General features: G+C 41.9%; 1 protein-coding gene across 1 annotated transcript in view; it reads right to left on the bottom strand.

Moving 5' to 3' along the window:
- LOC148041956 (paired amphipathic helix Sin3-like protein) overlaps positions 1-15,270 on the bottom strand; it is a 28,657-nt gene extending 13,387 nt beyond the window's left edge. Inside the window, exons 1-3 of the mRNA XM_087699531.1 lie at positions 14,801-15,270; positions 14,511-14,603; positions 14,230-14,351 (exon numbers count right to left, since the gene is read on the bottom strand). Of these exons, the coding sequence (XP_087555657.1) occupies positions 14,230-14,351; positions 14,511-14,603; positions 14,801-15,211 (626 nt within the window). The 5' untranslated portion in view covers positions 15,212-15,270. The remainder of the gene's footprint in view (positions 1-14,229; positions 14,352-14,510; positions 14,604-14,800) is intronic.
- Positions 15,271-16,198: the final 928 nt, after the last annotated feature.

Genomic DNA, 16,198 nt, shown 5'->3' with positions numbered 1-16,198 from the left:
ATTGGATTTATTTTTCTAAATTAAATTTTGTAATTTATTTCAATTTATTATGTAGTGTATTATAATACGTTGTATGTTAAAATTGTTTTGTAGTATCATATCATTGTTCGAATGCCTACTCCTAGAGAGGTAGGCTACCATCGAGGTCATAACCGGGCATCCACTTGGCAGCATTTCTACGAGGAGGGACTGATCACGGAGAAGCAATATAATCGTGCCATGAGGATTCCATAGCCAGAAGATGTACGTTTTATTTTTTACATAAAAAGTATAGGTAACTCTAATTTATTGTTTGTAATGGTATTTATATACCTTAATCCTTTGTGTAGGCAAACCCTGATGCAGTTGAGGATAGACAAGGGGGGACTAGCAATAGCAGTGGCAGCACCGGCACCGGTAGCGGTGGTGGTAGTAACGATGATGCCTCTTCTGAGGAGATATAGAGGAGCCCCATACATGCACCGGCACCGGTAGCGGTGGTGGTAGTAACGATGATGCCTCTTCTGAGGAGATATAGAGGAGCCCCATACATGCATGTCTCCCCTTGGCTTGTAGTTTTCATTTTTTATATGTATTACTTTCAGCTAGTACTTACGACCATGACCAGGCTTGAGGTCACAAGCACTAGAACTCGTCATGTAAAAACGCTTCATCTATATATATGAAATTTCGTATTCTACATACATTGTTTTGTTTTCAATACAAAAATCTTCGAAATATGTACAAATATTTTTGCACAGTACGCTCATCATGTGTTATTATCAATATATGGACTTTGACTCTCCACATTGTTTTGCCTTCAGTATAATAATCTTTCTCTGTTTTTCCTAAGCATACAATTTGATATTGATGGGAGGAAAAAAACCAGAGAGCACCACATGCTCTCTGGTATTTTTTTTCATACCTCCGTTTTGTGCGTCTATCCGCATGTCTAAATTTCACAAAAAATGTGTGTCTATTATCGTCAAAAAATTGTAGAGTACATGCCTTTTTAGATACGCAGTTACACACATGTATAGACGCAGAGTATGAATATATGTACTTTTTTATAAATATGATTATATATTTACAGAGCGTGTCAATAGGCACGTCAATAGGCATGTCTATGTGCGCGTGTAGTTTTCATTATAAGCGCGCTTGTAGACACGAAATTTTAGATGCGCCAGTAGACGTAGTAATAAACGCGCTTGACATTTTTAAACACAATTCAAATATTGCATCTACAAGGGCGTCTATGGAGCCTTTTTGTTATAGTGTCCTTCATTTGAAAGTTTCATAATGACTAGATTGAAAATCTTCAAGAAGCTTATTTGTTGGATGATGAATTCAGCCACATCTTCTAGAAATTACAACATGGGGTAATGGCTCAAAACTTCCAGTATCAGCTCAAGCATGGCCTTACTTGGTCCCTTCGGTGTTTTCAAAACATATGACATGATTGGCAAGAGCTTTCATTAGAAAGGCTTATGGAGGGATATCAAGGATTGTATGACCAAATGTGTTTCATGCCAATAGAACAAGGACATCACACTTAGGTCCACTGGCCTCTTACAATTCATTATCTATCAATGCGGACTAATTGCACACATGAGAGAGAGAGAGAGAGAGAGTTGTTTGCACAACACAAAAAGAGAGACATTATAAGGATATGGAGGTATAGCAACGGCGCTTTGCGACGCAAAATATCGGCGTCGCTATTTGCGTCGCAAATGCGATGCTAATAGTGACACAAATAGCAACGAAACTCAGACGAAAAAAACGTGGGCCAAAACTCGAGCATGTTATTTTGCGCCCATACACGAAAGAGAGACTGAAAGAAAGAGCGAAAGAGAGAGCGAACATCTTACATTTGAGAGGGAGAGGGAGACTGAAAGAGAGAAAGAGGGAGAAGGAAAGCTTCTCACCACCGCTGCTGCCGTTCGCAAAAAAGAGGAGGAAGCATACGGAGGGTGAACAGGAGCCGCCGTCCCGAAGAGGAGTCGCTAAACCCTTCTTCGAGCCTTTACAGTGGGTGCATTGTTCCTTCTTGCTGCATACAACATAATAAAGAAAGAGAAAAAGAGAGAGAGATGGAAGGAGAGGAGATAATGAATGGATCAAAAACAAAGAGAGAGTGGTGGCGAGGTCTAGTAAGGTCCGGTGCAACACCACGAGACGGGAAACACTCCGACATACGTTAATTAGTAGGTGGGTGGATGGAGACTTTACATATGTTAATTTTTTATGAGTTATAAGAGAAAAATCCCTTCTCAAACAATTTAAGAAAGAAAAAAAGAACGATAACAAAAACAAATTGTTTGTTGTAACATAAACAAAATGGAAAACAATGAAGGTCTTGATGCTCAAGATCGCGAGGCGTATCTTTATCAGCGTGTCCCATATACTTGCTCTCAATGTAAGCTGGCAATTAGACGAAAGAGTCGATTGTCTATACAACATGTACGACTCTTCGACCAGTTTCAATCTAAGATCATTGATCAGGTGATCTTGGATTTTTAGTAAATGCTAAGAAAAGTTAATATCAATCATTCATTGTTAACGCAAGCTAATTGAATACCATATACAAAAAGATTAGGTGTGGCTGGCAAATTTTCTATCCAGGGAGGTGACGTCTCATCCCAAGAAGGAGTGCACCCTTTGCGGCCAATTAGAAGAGTTCGTGGGTGTGCAATGGATGGAGTATCTGAGCCAATCTACCACTTGGAAGGTTTGATGCAATCTATACCATCAATACCAGATAAGACATACAGCCTTCGAGACTTACCTACAATCTTGGAGCCTCAGATGGAGGCAATGATCGATGCATTGATTCCCATGGATGTCGAGACTTCTGATCCGCTTAGAGAGGAAGCATCCATACCATTATATGATGGATGCCAAGTATCTCGGCTGAAGACACTGCTTGTACTTCTAATTAGTGTGTAAGAAAAATACGGGTGAAGCGATGCGAGTGTGACCGAGTTGTTCAAGTACCTTGTACATACGCTTCGTTGATTTCTTTTCGGCACTATCATTAAAAACATTTGTGCTTTTTTAAGGTGTTTTATGATTTTTTTTAATTACTGAAGTATCATATATTACCACTTACAAATACCATACCTGAATCTCATGATGATGCACGACATGTTTTACGAAAGCTTGGCATGGACTACAATAGCATCCATGCATGTATCAACGATTGCATATTGTTTTGAGGAGAATAGGAGACTATGGAGACATGTCCAAAGTGTGGTTCTCACAGGTATGGACAGGACTTGCGAGAGCAAACCATCCCTCAAAAAGTTCTTAGACACTTTCCACTTATCCCCCGCATGAACCACATGTTTTGTACGTCCGGCATGGCGAGCTTAACAACATGGCATGCGCAGAATAGGTTCACAAATGGAGTTCACCGAATATGAGTGGATTCACGCACATGGATCCACATTGACTCTACCTTCCCAGGTTTTGCCCGAGAGCCAACGAATCTTTGGCTCAGTCTTGCAATGGATGACATGAACCCATTAACACCATATTGGGGAATATGGAAATTTCCCATAAGTTTGGGACAGTGGTCAAATCTTTGGATTTTTCATAACTTGAACACTATAACTCCAAATGGAGCTCTCTATAGCTCAATAGATTCCATTTTTCAAGCGCTTTCCAATGATAGGTCACATCATATGGTTTTGAGAAACTTATGGGCATGTTATCCGGGTGCCACCTTTTTAGTATTCAAAAAATGGGAATTGGAAATTCCCAAACTCACTAATATTGTGTTCATTCGGTTTGTGCTCAACTTCTTACAGTGTGTGGCCTATAGTCTTTGTCAACTACAATATCCCTCCATGGCTTTCTACGAAGAAAGGACATCTCATCCTTAGCTTACTCGGCCCCGACCGCTACAAAGTAAAAAATATGGACGTGTATCTTCGTCCCTTAGTCGATAAGCTTAAGATTTTATGGGAGGATGGGGTCACCGTGCAAGATATGAGTAAGCGCCATGGTCGACAGCCTGCCAATATTCGAGCCATTCTCATGTGGACCATGCATGACTTTTCGGGATTCGAAAAATGCTCATGTAAATAGGCTTTTGTTATCGTTGGTCATATCTATCATAGCTCGTTCAAGTTTGTATTCACTGGATAGAGGTGTTGGGACAGGTCTAGTTACCTCAGGTTATCATGCATGTCCATTGTGCGGGCCATAGTTAAACTCCGGAAAATCTTGAACCATGAAGAAGATGGTATAAAAAGGACACGTCGCTTTCTTGCCAGAGAGTCATGAACTTAGGAAAGGTTTTCTTGGACGACCTCTAACACATATGAATGGCCAAAGCTGGTACAAGCTAAAAATGGTCCAAGTGGAGTCACATCCAAACGGAATGCGACAGTTCTTAGTTTTCTACGAGTTTCCATATTGGACCCACTTAGAGATCAACCACTTGTTGGATCCCATGCATATTTTCAAGAACATGGGTAGCTTGCTATGGGACCACATCACAGGAAAGAGAGACACTATAGGGGCACGAATGGATTTGAAGGAGGTAGGTAAGATGGAGGTGCTTTGGCCGCAGTCAAGTGCTGATGGTCGCATGTAGCTACCTCGTGCTCCTTGGGTTTTGTCCACTAAAGAAGAGCGCATTGTGAAGCAAATAGTCAAGTCTATCCGCACTTCGATGGGTATGATGCGTCCTCTCAGGTCTGGGTTTTCTAAAGACGAGATCAATTATCAAGGCTAAAATCCCATGATTGGCATAAGATATATCAGGTTTGTACTATAAATGGATTGTAAGTGGCCTGTGCATTTTGCCTTTTGGAGTGTAGTCATTGTTCATAATGCTTTCTTATTTGTGGCAATTTGTACTACCGATTGTGATCGCAAGATGCCTTACTCTAGAAATATGTGGGGCCATTTACAGGTTGTCGACCTTAGTGCAATAGATCTCACAAAAGGAGATTAAGATGTCCTCTATTGAATCCGCGGGGCGGGGAGTAGTGGAGACGGTCTGTCTCTTTGAGAAATACCTGCCTACCAGCATGCTCACGATACAAATCCACCTTCTTATGCATCTTGTAGATGAAGTGGAGATTGTTGGACATGTCTATGCATGATGGATGTTCTTCTTGGAGCGCTTCATGAAAACCCTGAAAGGATTTGTGCGACAATGAGCTCGGCCAGAAGGTAGCATGGCTCAAGGTTGGTTGGTGTCTGAGGCGCTATAAGTGCATATTTCACAATGGCTACCAACGGTGGATCCAGACAACAGTATGCTATGGTCGCTAAAGGATGATGATAGACTGACCGGAGATGTGGTGGTTGGAAATGGGGTAGAAAAAAAAATAGATGCTACAATGGAGGAGAAAGTGAATTGCTTTTGTATGTTGCACCATGCCTCTATAGAGACGTGGCTCACTAGGTACCAGCAAGCTAGGCAAGATCGAGAGGAACCGCGATCTAAATTTGGACATAGTACGCGCCATCGACCAATTCAATATCCCAAGGGCATGGAGGAGATGCCGCGGTTTATGTCAACGTGAAGGTTGAATGGAGCTTTGACCGCAGCGTCTCGCGAAGAGGCAGAAGTCTCAACTGAGGAGTGAAAATTCTGGAGGGGATGTAGTCCAAAGGTGATGACATGTTTAAGGTGATGACCTCTGGCTTGATATGAGGAAATTTTTGGATAATTAACTACATATGATTTTTATAAAAGTCCAAGTAAAATCATCTTATATATCAAAGGGGAGAATAATTAATTAATGTGCTTCTAATAATTGGTTCTAACAAGACACATATCATGGATTTCAAGGTTGGCTTGAATTCCAATTTGGACATGTTATATTTGGGTATATTGATCACTAGTTGCATTACAAGATATAGGCCTTATACCGATATTTCAAGCGACGAAAATACAAACAACAAAATTTACTCCCGTCGTCGCAAAAAGTGTTGTTATTAACGACGCCAAAGAAACGTCGGTATTGGCATCGGTATCAGCGTCGCATTTGCGACGCCGATAGCGATGCTAATATCGATGTTTTGCGACGCCCATAGCGATGACAATAGCGACTCGAGCAGTAAAATTTGCAATGCTAATAGCGACAATAACAGGGATTAAAAATTTTTTGTGGTAGGGCAGCACATATAGCACTGTGTTTTATGAGAGCCATACAAAATAGTTTCTGCACTACTGTGTACAAAGCGCTTGCAAACAAAAAGAATGTATACTGAAATCATAAAATTGATACATGAAATAAATACATTATCGCATAAAAAGCAATTGGTACAATCATGACATGATATCACTAATACATAGAAAATGTCTACATAGATCAGGGGACTCAAAAATAAAGGTGTGTGAGCTCCAGGGATCCAAGGGCGAGCTACAAATCCTCATCCCCTGAAAGCTCATTCTGCCGCAAAGGAGCATTGAACGGACTCTATAGAAAAAGAAACAACAGATCAATCCACCATACAATAATGCATTCAAATATCTCATGGTAACTACAGACAAGAAAGATGAGCAACTTACAGGGCCGCCGCGTCTATACAATCGGTTGATCAATGCAATGAGACCGTACCTCTCTGCATATCGAGTCTCAAGGCCAGTCGGATCACGATTTGTAATTGAGTGCTGCAAAGAAAACAAAATGCTAACTGTTAGAAATATGATTGACAGTACAAAGAATATTTCAAAAAAACAAACAAGCCAAACAAAAGAAAAACAAAGTCCTCCAAATATGTCCTGTGGCCGCCACTCCTAAGATGATGGACCACCACGGCCTCGAGTCGTGCCCTCGCCGCCTCGCGCTACTGACTCCAACGCTATAGAGAATCTGTAGCCTCCTCCCTCAGTCGGCGCCAGTCGTGTGCATCTAACCACTCAGGCTTTGTAGCCCCACTCTTCATTGCCTTGCATGTGTCGAATCGTCTATGTAACATGTATGCATGCATTCAATCCATCATCCAGCCTGTAGAGAATCTATCTACTACGGCTGGCACCGGAAACTCCTCGTGCAAGGATGCTACTATGTAGTCCTTGCACCCCTCCGGTATGTTCTTCCAATGATCCAAGACGTTGTGCTGAAAAACTTGTTGGCACAACTCTCTCATACGAGCCATCACCCTCCTCCCCTCATCATTCATGATGATGGCTCCTGACCTACTATCGACCAGATATCCATAACCCCTAGGAGTCTGCCTAAGATGGGTCCTCTCACATCTACATCCACGCTCCTGGGCATATCCAGGAGACCCCTCTGCATCCGGTGTACCGAAGGGGTTAATCTCTCTTGGAGTGGCACCCAAAGGGGTGCCACTTGCTGACGGCTGCGCAAAAGCCGGAGTAACTGGAGTAGATGTCCCCACAAGTGTGACAAATCCTGGAGGTGACGCAGCTCCAACTGAACGATGAGATGGAGACACCACATCCATGTCTCCATAGCAGCATCCCCCTGATCCCGATGCACTCCCTCCCTCTGGCCCAAGTCATGAGCGTCGAGATCATCTGCTCGAAGTTGAAGCATCTGATCGCGCTGAAGCAGAACTAGTATAGCGCCCTAACAAAGAATGAGACAGCTCCTGGTCTGCCATCTCTCTGAATCTGGCAATCTGGTCTGGAGACATGCGTGCGAAGATGTCCTGTAACTCATCATCGCTCATCCCTCGACTCATCTTGAAAATGTCACCTTCATAGACGAAAAATGATGTTAGAATAATCAATCACAGTAATATAATCATTTTAAAAAAATCTCACTTAAAATGCATATCTTATGTACCTTTATAAGAGATTGGTCAACGAATTGATTAAGTGGATGCTCCAAGTATAAAGTACCCTATAGTCCCATGTTAATCTCCTGATACAACTCCGCATACACTGGAAGGTCGATAGACATGTCACCACAAAAGAATGAGTCTGCCTCGTTCTCAAAAAATTCTTGGACTCCTGTATTTCTATCATTGTTAACCGATGCTGGCTCCAAGCTTTCGATGGCCTCCACCCCTTGCAATATCAACCCCTCTATTTGCATATTATCTTCATCTATGCTCGGAACATCGCTTTGATCATATACTCTCACACTTCGGGGAGTTGAAGGTATAACATACCACCATCGAGGTTGTCGAGGGTTTGGATAGAAGATTACCTGTTCACAAACACATACAAGAGAGTTCAAACCATTGTGACATAAACCATGTCATAATACAATTAGCAAGCAAATGACTCCATGCACATGTTCACAATGGGCCAACAACACAAAGGTGTCGCGCAAATCCGTCCATTTTTTTTCGGAATCTATTTCAAGAAATCCAGATGGACCTCATCGAGTTGTTGCTCCAGCTCCTCCAAGTACTACTTTGAACCACTAGATGCTGCGGTCAAGGCTCCATGCAACCATCGCGTTGACATAAACCGTGGCATCTCCTCCATGCCTTCGGGATATCGAATCGGTCGATGATGCGTACTACGTCGGAATTCAGCTCGCGCTTCCTCTCGATCTTGCCTTGCAATCTGGTACTTGGCGAGCCATATCTCCATGGAGGCATGGTGCAACATACAAAAGCGATTCACCTTCTCTTCCATTGAGGTATCCATTCTTTTTTCTACCCCATTTCTAACCACCGCATCTCCAGTCATTCTATCATCGTCCTTCAGCGAGGACCATAGCATTTCATTGTCTGGTTCCAGCGTTGGTAGCCATTGTGAAATATGCACTAGCGCCTCAGACACCAACCAACCTTCAGCCATGCTACCTTCTGGCCGAGCTCGTTGTCACACAAAGCCTTTCAGGGTTTTCATGAAGCGCTCCAGGAAGAACATCCATCGCATATGGACAGGTCCAGCAATCTCCACTTCGTTCACAAGATGCACAAGAAGGTGAATTTGTATCGTAAGCATGCTGGTGGGCAGGTATTTCTCAAAGAGATAGACCGTCTCCACTGCTCCCCGTCTCACGGATTCAATAGAGGACGTCTTAATCTCTTTCTGTGAGATCCATTGCACAAAAGTCGACAACTTGTAAATGGCCCATTTTTAGCGTGGACCATTTTCAGCTCATACCAGCTTGTGGCGTTCATACATGTTGGAGATCGTCCAAGGAAACCTTCCCTGAGTTCATGATCCTCTGGCAAGAAAGCAGCATGTCCTTGATATACCATCTTCTTCATGGTTCGTGACCTTTGGGAGTCTAACTGTGGCGTGCACAATGGATATGCATGATAACCTGAGGTAACCAGACCTGTTCCAACACCACGACCTAGTGAATACTTGATTGAATGAGATAAAATATAGATATTATCAGCGAGAACGGAGGCCTACTCACGTGAGCACTCTCCCAATCCCCAAAAGTCATGCATCGTCCACATGAGAATGGCTCGAATATTGGCTGACCGCCGATCGTCGTGCATGCTCATATCTTGCACAGTGACCCCCTCCTCCCACAAAATCTTAAGCTCATCGACTAATGGACGAACATACACGTCCATATTTTTTACCTTGCAGCGGCCTGGGACGAGCAAGCTAAGGATGAGATGTCATTTCTTCGTAGAAAGCCATGGAGGGATGTTGTAGTTGACAAGGACTATAGACCACACACTATAAGAAGTTGAGTACAGACTGAATGGGTTCACGCCATCCATTGCGAGACCAAGCCGAAGATTCCTTGGCTCTCGTGCAAAGCCTGGGAAGTAGAGTCAATGTGGCTCCATGCGCGGGAATCTGCTGATATTCATTGAACTCCATCCATGGATCTATTCTATGCATGCCACGTTATCAAGCTCGCCATGCTGGACGTACGAAACATGTGGTTTAGGTTGGGGATGAGTGGAAAGTGTCTGAGAACTTTTTGAGGGATGGTTTGCCCTTGCAAGTCCTGTCGATACCTATGAGCATCACACTTTGGACATGTCTCCATAGTCTCATATTCTCCTCGAAACAGTATGCAATCGTTGATACATGCATGGATGTTATTGTAGTCCATGCCAAGCTTCCGTAAAACATGTCGTGCATCATCATGAGACTCAGGCATGGTATTTGTAGGTGGTAATATATGATATTTCAATAACCTGAAAAAAATCATAAAATATCTTGAAAAAGCACAAATGTTTGTAATAATAGTGTCAAAAAAAAAAAATCAATGAAGTCTATGTGCAAGGTACCTGAACAACTCGGTCACTCTCGTATCGCTCCACCCGTATTTTGCTTGCACACTTAAGAGTGCAAGCAGTGTCTTCAATCGAGATACTTGGCACTCATCATATAATGGTATGGATGCTTCCTCTCTAAGCGGATCCGAAGTCTCGACATCCATGAGAATCAATGCATCGATCATTGCCTCCATCTCAGGCTCCAAGATTGTAGGTATGTCTGGAAGATTGTCTGTCTCCTCTGCCATTGATGGTATAGATTGGCCTTGCGAGTGGTGGATTGGCTCCTGCACTCCATCTATCGCAGGCCCACGAACTCTTCTAATTGGCCACAAAGGGTGCACTCCCCCTTGGGACGAGACATCACCTCCCTGGATAGAAAATTTGCTAGCAAGACCCAATCTTATTGTATATGGTATTCAATTAGCTTGCGAGTACAATGCGTGATTGATATTAACTTCAAATTACCATTTGCTGAAAATCCGCAATCGCCTGATCAATGATCTCATATTGAAACTCGCCAAATTGTCGTACGTGTTCTGTAGACAATCGGTGTTTTCGTCTAATTGCCAACTTGCATTGAGAGCAAGGACATGGGACACGCTGATTAAGATATGCCTCGCGATCTTGAACAACAAAACCTTCTTTGTTTTCCATCTTGTCTACGTTACAACAAACAATTTAATGACTTGTAATACAATTTGGGAAAACAAGGCTCAAATGGATAGCTTTATGGAGATGTATGTCAAGTTGCAAGTTGACCATAAGCTTTTACTTGAGAGGTTTTAGCCTCTACAAGAGGTTGAGAAGAAAATTTTGAAAAACATTGAGGTTGATATTGATGTATCCATGGTGTTGAAATCTAAACTTCAAGATATAAGAAATGATTTACTGATTGATGTAAAAAATGCATGGGACATAGTAGTTGAGAGATTTATTGATGTTATATCTCGGCCATATACCATGCTCAAGGATCTGTTTGTCCCGGTAGATAATTATTCATTTTTGTAGAAAAAAAAAGCATTGGTTCATAAGGTTCATGAGTTGAAGACTAAATGTTTGGACTTGACTAAAAGATTGGATAATGCCTTAGATGCTAAAAGGAAAAGTGATGAATATGTTACTTCATCATTGCAACAAAAAGATTGGTGACAAGGATGCTATGATTAATGAAGTTCTTTACGAGGTGAATACAGAGTTGAAGGGGATGGAACACGATTCTTCTTTGGGATTTAGTGGTGATCAGTCAATTATTGAGGTGTCTTCTTGTATGGCCATTATACCTTATATACCTAGCTACGGTCTCTAAGTTATGTACTTTGAGTATTTTAGAGGGGCTCTACTAGGATTACTTATACAACTGCACTAGAGGGCTTTGAGTATAACTAATCCTAGTCAACAAAGCTTATGAGTATCATTGAGGATCTCTTAGTCTAATAATAAATCAGTCTCAACAAAAAGCATCTTAGTAATGTGGTTTTTTTATCCTAGGTCCATGTATAAAAATTAATGTCATCTATGAAATTTATCAACTTTTATTGTAATGATTGGAAGACATCAAATGCAACAATGTAATACAAGGTTACCATATCAAAGTCAATATCAAATAGTAAAAATGTTTGTGCCTGTGTGGGTGTGTGTGTGTGTGTGTGTACCATAGTTATAAAATTTGTTCCAATCACTTATACTCATAGTCATAACATTTGAAGAAAATATCCTATGCTCAATTTAAGGGATTCTTCTTCTATGGAAATACTTTTGGGTTCATTTTGATGAAGTACCATAATGACCATTAGCTAGGGGATCATTTTCTTTTAGTCCTTCCGTTGACTAGTTGGCATGATTACTAATTTGTTATGGCTATAAAGTTAATACCAAAACAAGGAATTATGCATATCACAATTAGATCCCCTACTTGGACATTATGAAGGATATGACCAATTTTAAGCCATCTTAAAGAGTCACCAATGTACGTGGCCCATGGTAAAGCACATTGCATACCATTATCGATAAGTCTATTATCGTACATCTTAAATCTCCTAATTAGACTTTATCAAGTGTGTGACCAATTTTTAGCCCTCTTAAGGAGTCGATGTAATGGTACCCATAAAAAAAGCAAAGTGCATACCATTACCATAATCATGGATATGTTATCGTTCCAATATATACACACACAGGTGGACTACATCTTGAGTAGACAAAAGCTATCCATTTGAGTAGACATACATCTCCATAAAGCTATCCATTTGAGTATACATCTCTTTCTCTTTCTCTCCCTCTCTCATTTCCTCCCCCTTTCTCTTCTTCTCCCTCTCTTTCTCTCTCATTTCCTCTCCCTCTCACAATATATCCTAACACTCCAAAAGCAAAAGGAAGAGGGAGAGAGAGAGAGAGAATGCACTCTCCCTCCCTCTCCCTCTCCCTCTCCCTCTCTTTCTCTTTCTCTCCCTCTCTCATTTCCTCCCCCTCCCCCTCCCTCTCCCTCTCCCTCTCTTTCTCTTTCTCTTTCTCTTTCTCTCTCTCTCTCTCTCTCTCTCTCTCTCTCTCTCTCTCTCTCTCTCTCTCCCTCTCCCTCTCTTTCTCTCTCATTTCTTCTCCTAAACAAGCAAAAGAAAAAGTGATTTAAACCTTAAACAAGCAAAAGAAGGAGAGAGGGAGACTCACCGATGAGATATGGCGACTGTGGGGCGACTCCTCTTCATGATGAAGGCTCCTCCTCTCCTTCGCAAACAACGGCAGTGGCGGCGGCGGCGGGGGCAAGTCTTCTTCCTCTCCTTCTCTCACGACGGTCGCTCTCTCCCTCGCTCTCGCTCTGAAAACACAAAACGCAAAAATGCGAAATAAAGCCGCACTCGGTTTCGGCCTGTTTTTTTTCCATGTGGAGCGTCGCTATAGCGATGCAAATAGTGACGCAAATAGTGACGCCGCTACCCACCGTCGCTATAAGCTTAAATCATTGTAGTGTTGGGTATTTAGTTCAAGCAATGTAACAAGTCCGCCAAAGTATTTTAAGTTATTATTGTAGAGATTTAGTCTCGAAGATGACAAACATATTGCTATTCGCATAGAGATAGGTTTAAAGTTGAGCCTTAATGATGTTAGAGATTGCTTTGATGTCTTTCTCTATTAATAGGTTGTTGAATTTTTTACTTGCATATGCATTGCCAGGCATGGAATTCAATTTGCAAACTCATAAATGAGCATGTTTATACATAACTTAGGCACCAAACTTTAGCATTCAATAAAGTGTATCTTTTTCTATTCAAGTAGGGCTTGGAGCCTTTTCATATTTTACCTTAAGGGGGGACCATTATCTCGAGATTTAGATGCTTCTTTGAACTACGACTGGGGTGGTTAAGGTGAACACCCATGTATCCATAAGTGGCATATCGACAAATATTTCAATACTTTTCTCAATGCTCATACCGATGCTCCTCTTTTGATGTACATATCAATAGTGGGCCCTCACATTTATGAGAGTGTTCGATGGCATAGCCTTCATTTATGGTGATGCACTTACATGATGGAAATCTTGCATTTCCAATTTAGTAACCATGATCCTATCTCTTGTCCAAAGTTTAGAAGAAATTATGTCACAACACTTATATGCACAAATTTAATTGTATAATGTCACTATTTATATTACTTAGACATAGTTTAGTCCGAACCAATATCAAAGTCTGAATATGGATTAATAATGTTCCAATCATAGGCAACAATGTGAAGTACACTCCCAATGATTGGTTGTAAGAGATCCAAATGTGGCATCATCTCTCCGAGTTTATTGTTTTCATCAACAAGTTATAAAGTATCATCACTAGTAGATCTAAGCAAATGCGTAGATCTAATCACGCATGTATTTCCTGCACAGGAACATCCAAGGTTAAGAAATTTATTAGTTTTATGGGCTCATGATGGTTTTCAAGGATTGTCCGTCCAATATCCATACACAATCTTCGAAACGCACTAAACGTAAGGAACGTCCACAAGTGTAATACTTTAAGGTATCTGGCACGTATGCATGCTTGCATGCATCCCGCACGTATGTATATGCACACGTGCATACGTGCATGGGATATGCCATGTAAATGATAGCATTAGCATTACCGTGATAGCAAGCTGAGTGTAGAGGCTGCTGCGGGCCTTTGAGAGGTACGATTGCTCGTGTAATCGCCCACAGAGAATAGGTCACAGCCTTGCGTGTCGGAGCTTTCAGTAGGGCAAATAAGCTGTACAGTCACAGGTAATTAGCCAGGCAACTGGATTATCGGTGGAGCAATTAATGACATTGGAGCGGGTAAACCGATTGAAAGAGATGACCATTGACATTGGAATGTCAATTAATGAGTCTGATGATGAATTACGAGCAGTGGACGAGGAACACTTACGGCAATGCGGCGTGCGTCGTTATCCTGCAAAGTGGCCTGGACGCCATCCACAGAGGCCGGTCCTGCAGCGAAGCAACCACCCATGCTTGCGATCTGCAGGCAATCCAATATGAATATCAACTGTGCTTGCCAGCAGGTTAGAATGACGACTGACACAGTTTGTAGAACCTATAACACAGATGAGTATGGATCATTGGATATCATCAATGCAGGCACATAACCTGTGGCGGGATGTAGTGGTACGTACTGCTGATAGTGATAACAATAAACAGGCAAGTAAATAATAATACCTCCATGCCTGTGGACTTGGATTTGCCATTGAAGGTGATGGTGGCGTTGAAAGTGAAGAGGCCGGTCTCGAGGAGTTGGTTGCACAGAGAGGAAACAGAGGCCGCAGTGGTGCTACCCCACGCGGACACTGCGCGGCTCTTGTCGGACGAACTCGAATTGCTAACACTAGTAGTACTGGCTCCCAACAGAGATGCTGCCATGATAGCCATGTCTGTGTTGTCACTCATGACGCCCTGCGCTTCCTCCTTGCTCAGCCCTTTGATCTCTATCTGTACTGTGCCGGTGGTGCTTACACCCTCAATAAAGTCACAGCTTGATATAAGTATCACAATCGCAACATAAGCGCATGCCAGTCCGGCAATACATGGAGCGTTAATCGGCAGCCTGCAGCCACTCATCGATATCGCCATAGGCTAAGACAGGTAAGTTAGAGAGTATTGCAAAATGAGAAGACTAACTTCTTCTTCTTCCTCTCTCTCTCTCTCTCTCTCTCTCTCTCTTTTGAGCCACTTCACCTGGACAGCAACCTGTTTTTAATCTACAATAGAGCCGATTGCCCATCACGAGCCTTATCTGCTGCTTATCCTCGTTGTCCATCATACCCGAGCTCGCGTTCACAACACGTTGGGAACATCGTTTCACATTCCGGAGTCATCTAGGCCAAGGCGGCGTTAGCAAAATAATTTAGGCGAACGAAGGAACACACGATGTCCAGATCACTCGCGTAATGTGGCCTGTTTGCCATAACTAGGTTGTGTGTGGCATAATTAGCTTCGTATGGCTTCAACTCTTAGGAAGTGTCACCCATAGTTCTTCCGTCTTGCAGTTAAGACTCCTCAAAAGGAAAGACCGCTTATATCCGTAACCACATCAAATTCTTGGGTGAAGTCAGAGAATTTTAATGTCACAATAATGCTAACATTCCTTCGGTCTGTTAAAGCTCTATGATCTATATAAGCTAGGTTTGCTTCTTCAAACTATTGGTTTAGCTCCGTATCATAAGAGAGTAATCTAAGAATTCAATGGCATCCTACTAGTGCTAGAAATCTCTTGGAGATAAACCAATGTAGAGTATTTTTGGCCTTTATAGAGAAACAAGGTTTTTTTAACAGAAATTATATAATCTAAGTATTTAATTCATGTAAAAAACACGTTTTTTTTCCACATCAAATACTTTGGGTGAAATCAGAGAATTTTAGTGTCCATATAAGCTAGGCTTGCTTCTTCTAAAAATTGATCAGAGGCACTATTATGAGAGAGTACTCCTTGCTAAGAATTCAATGACATCTTGCTAGTGCTAGAAATCCATAGGCATCCTCAACTCTCTTGAAGATAAACCAAGGTAAAGTAATTTTGGCCTTTATAGAGAAACAAAGTTTTTTTAACAGAAATGATAT

The sequence above is a fragment of the Lygodium microphyllum genome, chromosome 1, assembly GCF_053477565.2.
Source record: "Lygodium microphyllum isolate KBCC chromosome 1, Lygodium_microphyllum_v1.1.10, whole genome shotgun sequence".
Classification (NCBI taxonomy): domain Eukaryota; kingdom Viridiplantae; phylum Streptophyta; class Polypodiopsida; order Schizaeales; family Lygodiaceae; genus Lygodium; species Lygodium microphyllum.
This window is presented reverse-complemented; position numbering and strand designations above follow the sequence as displayed.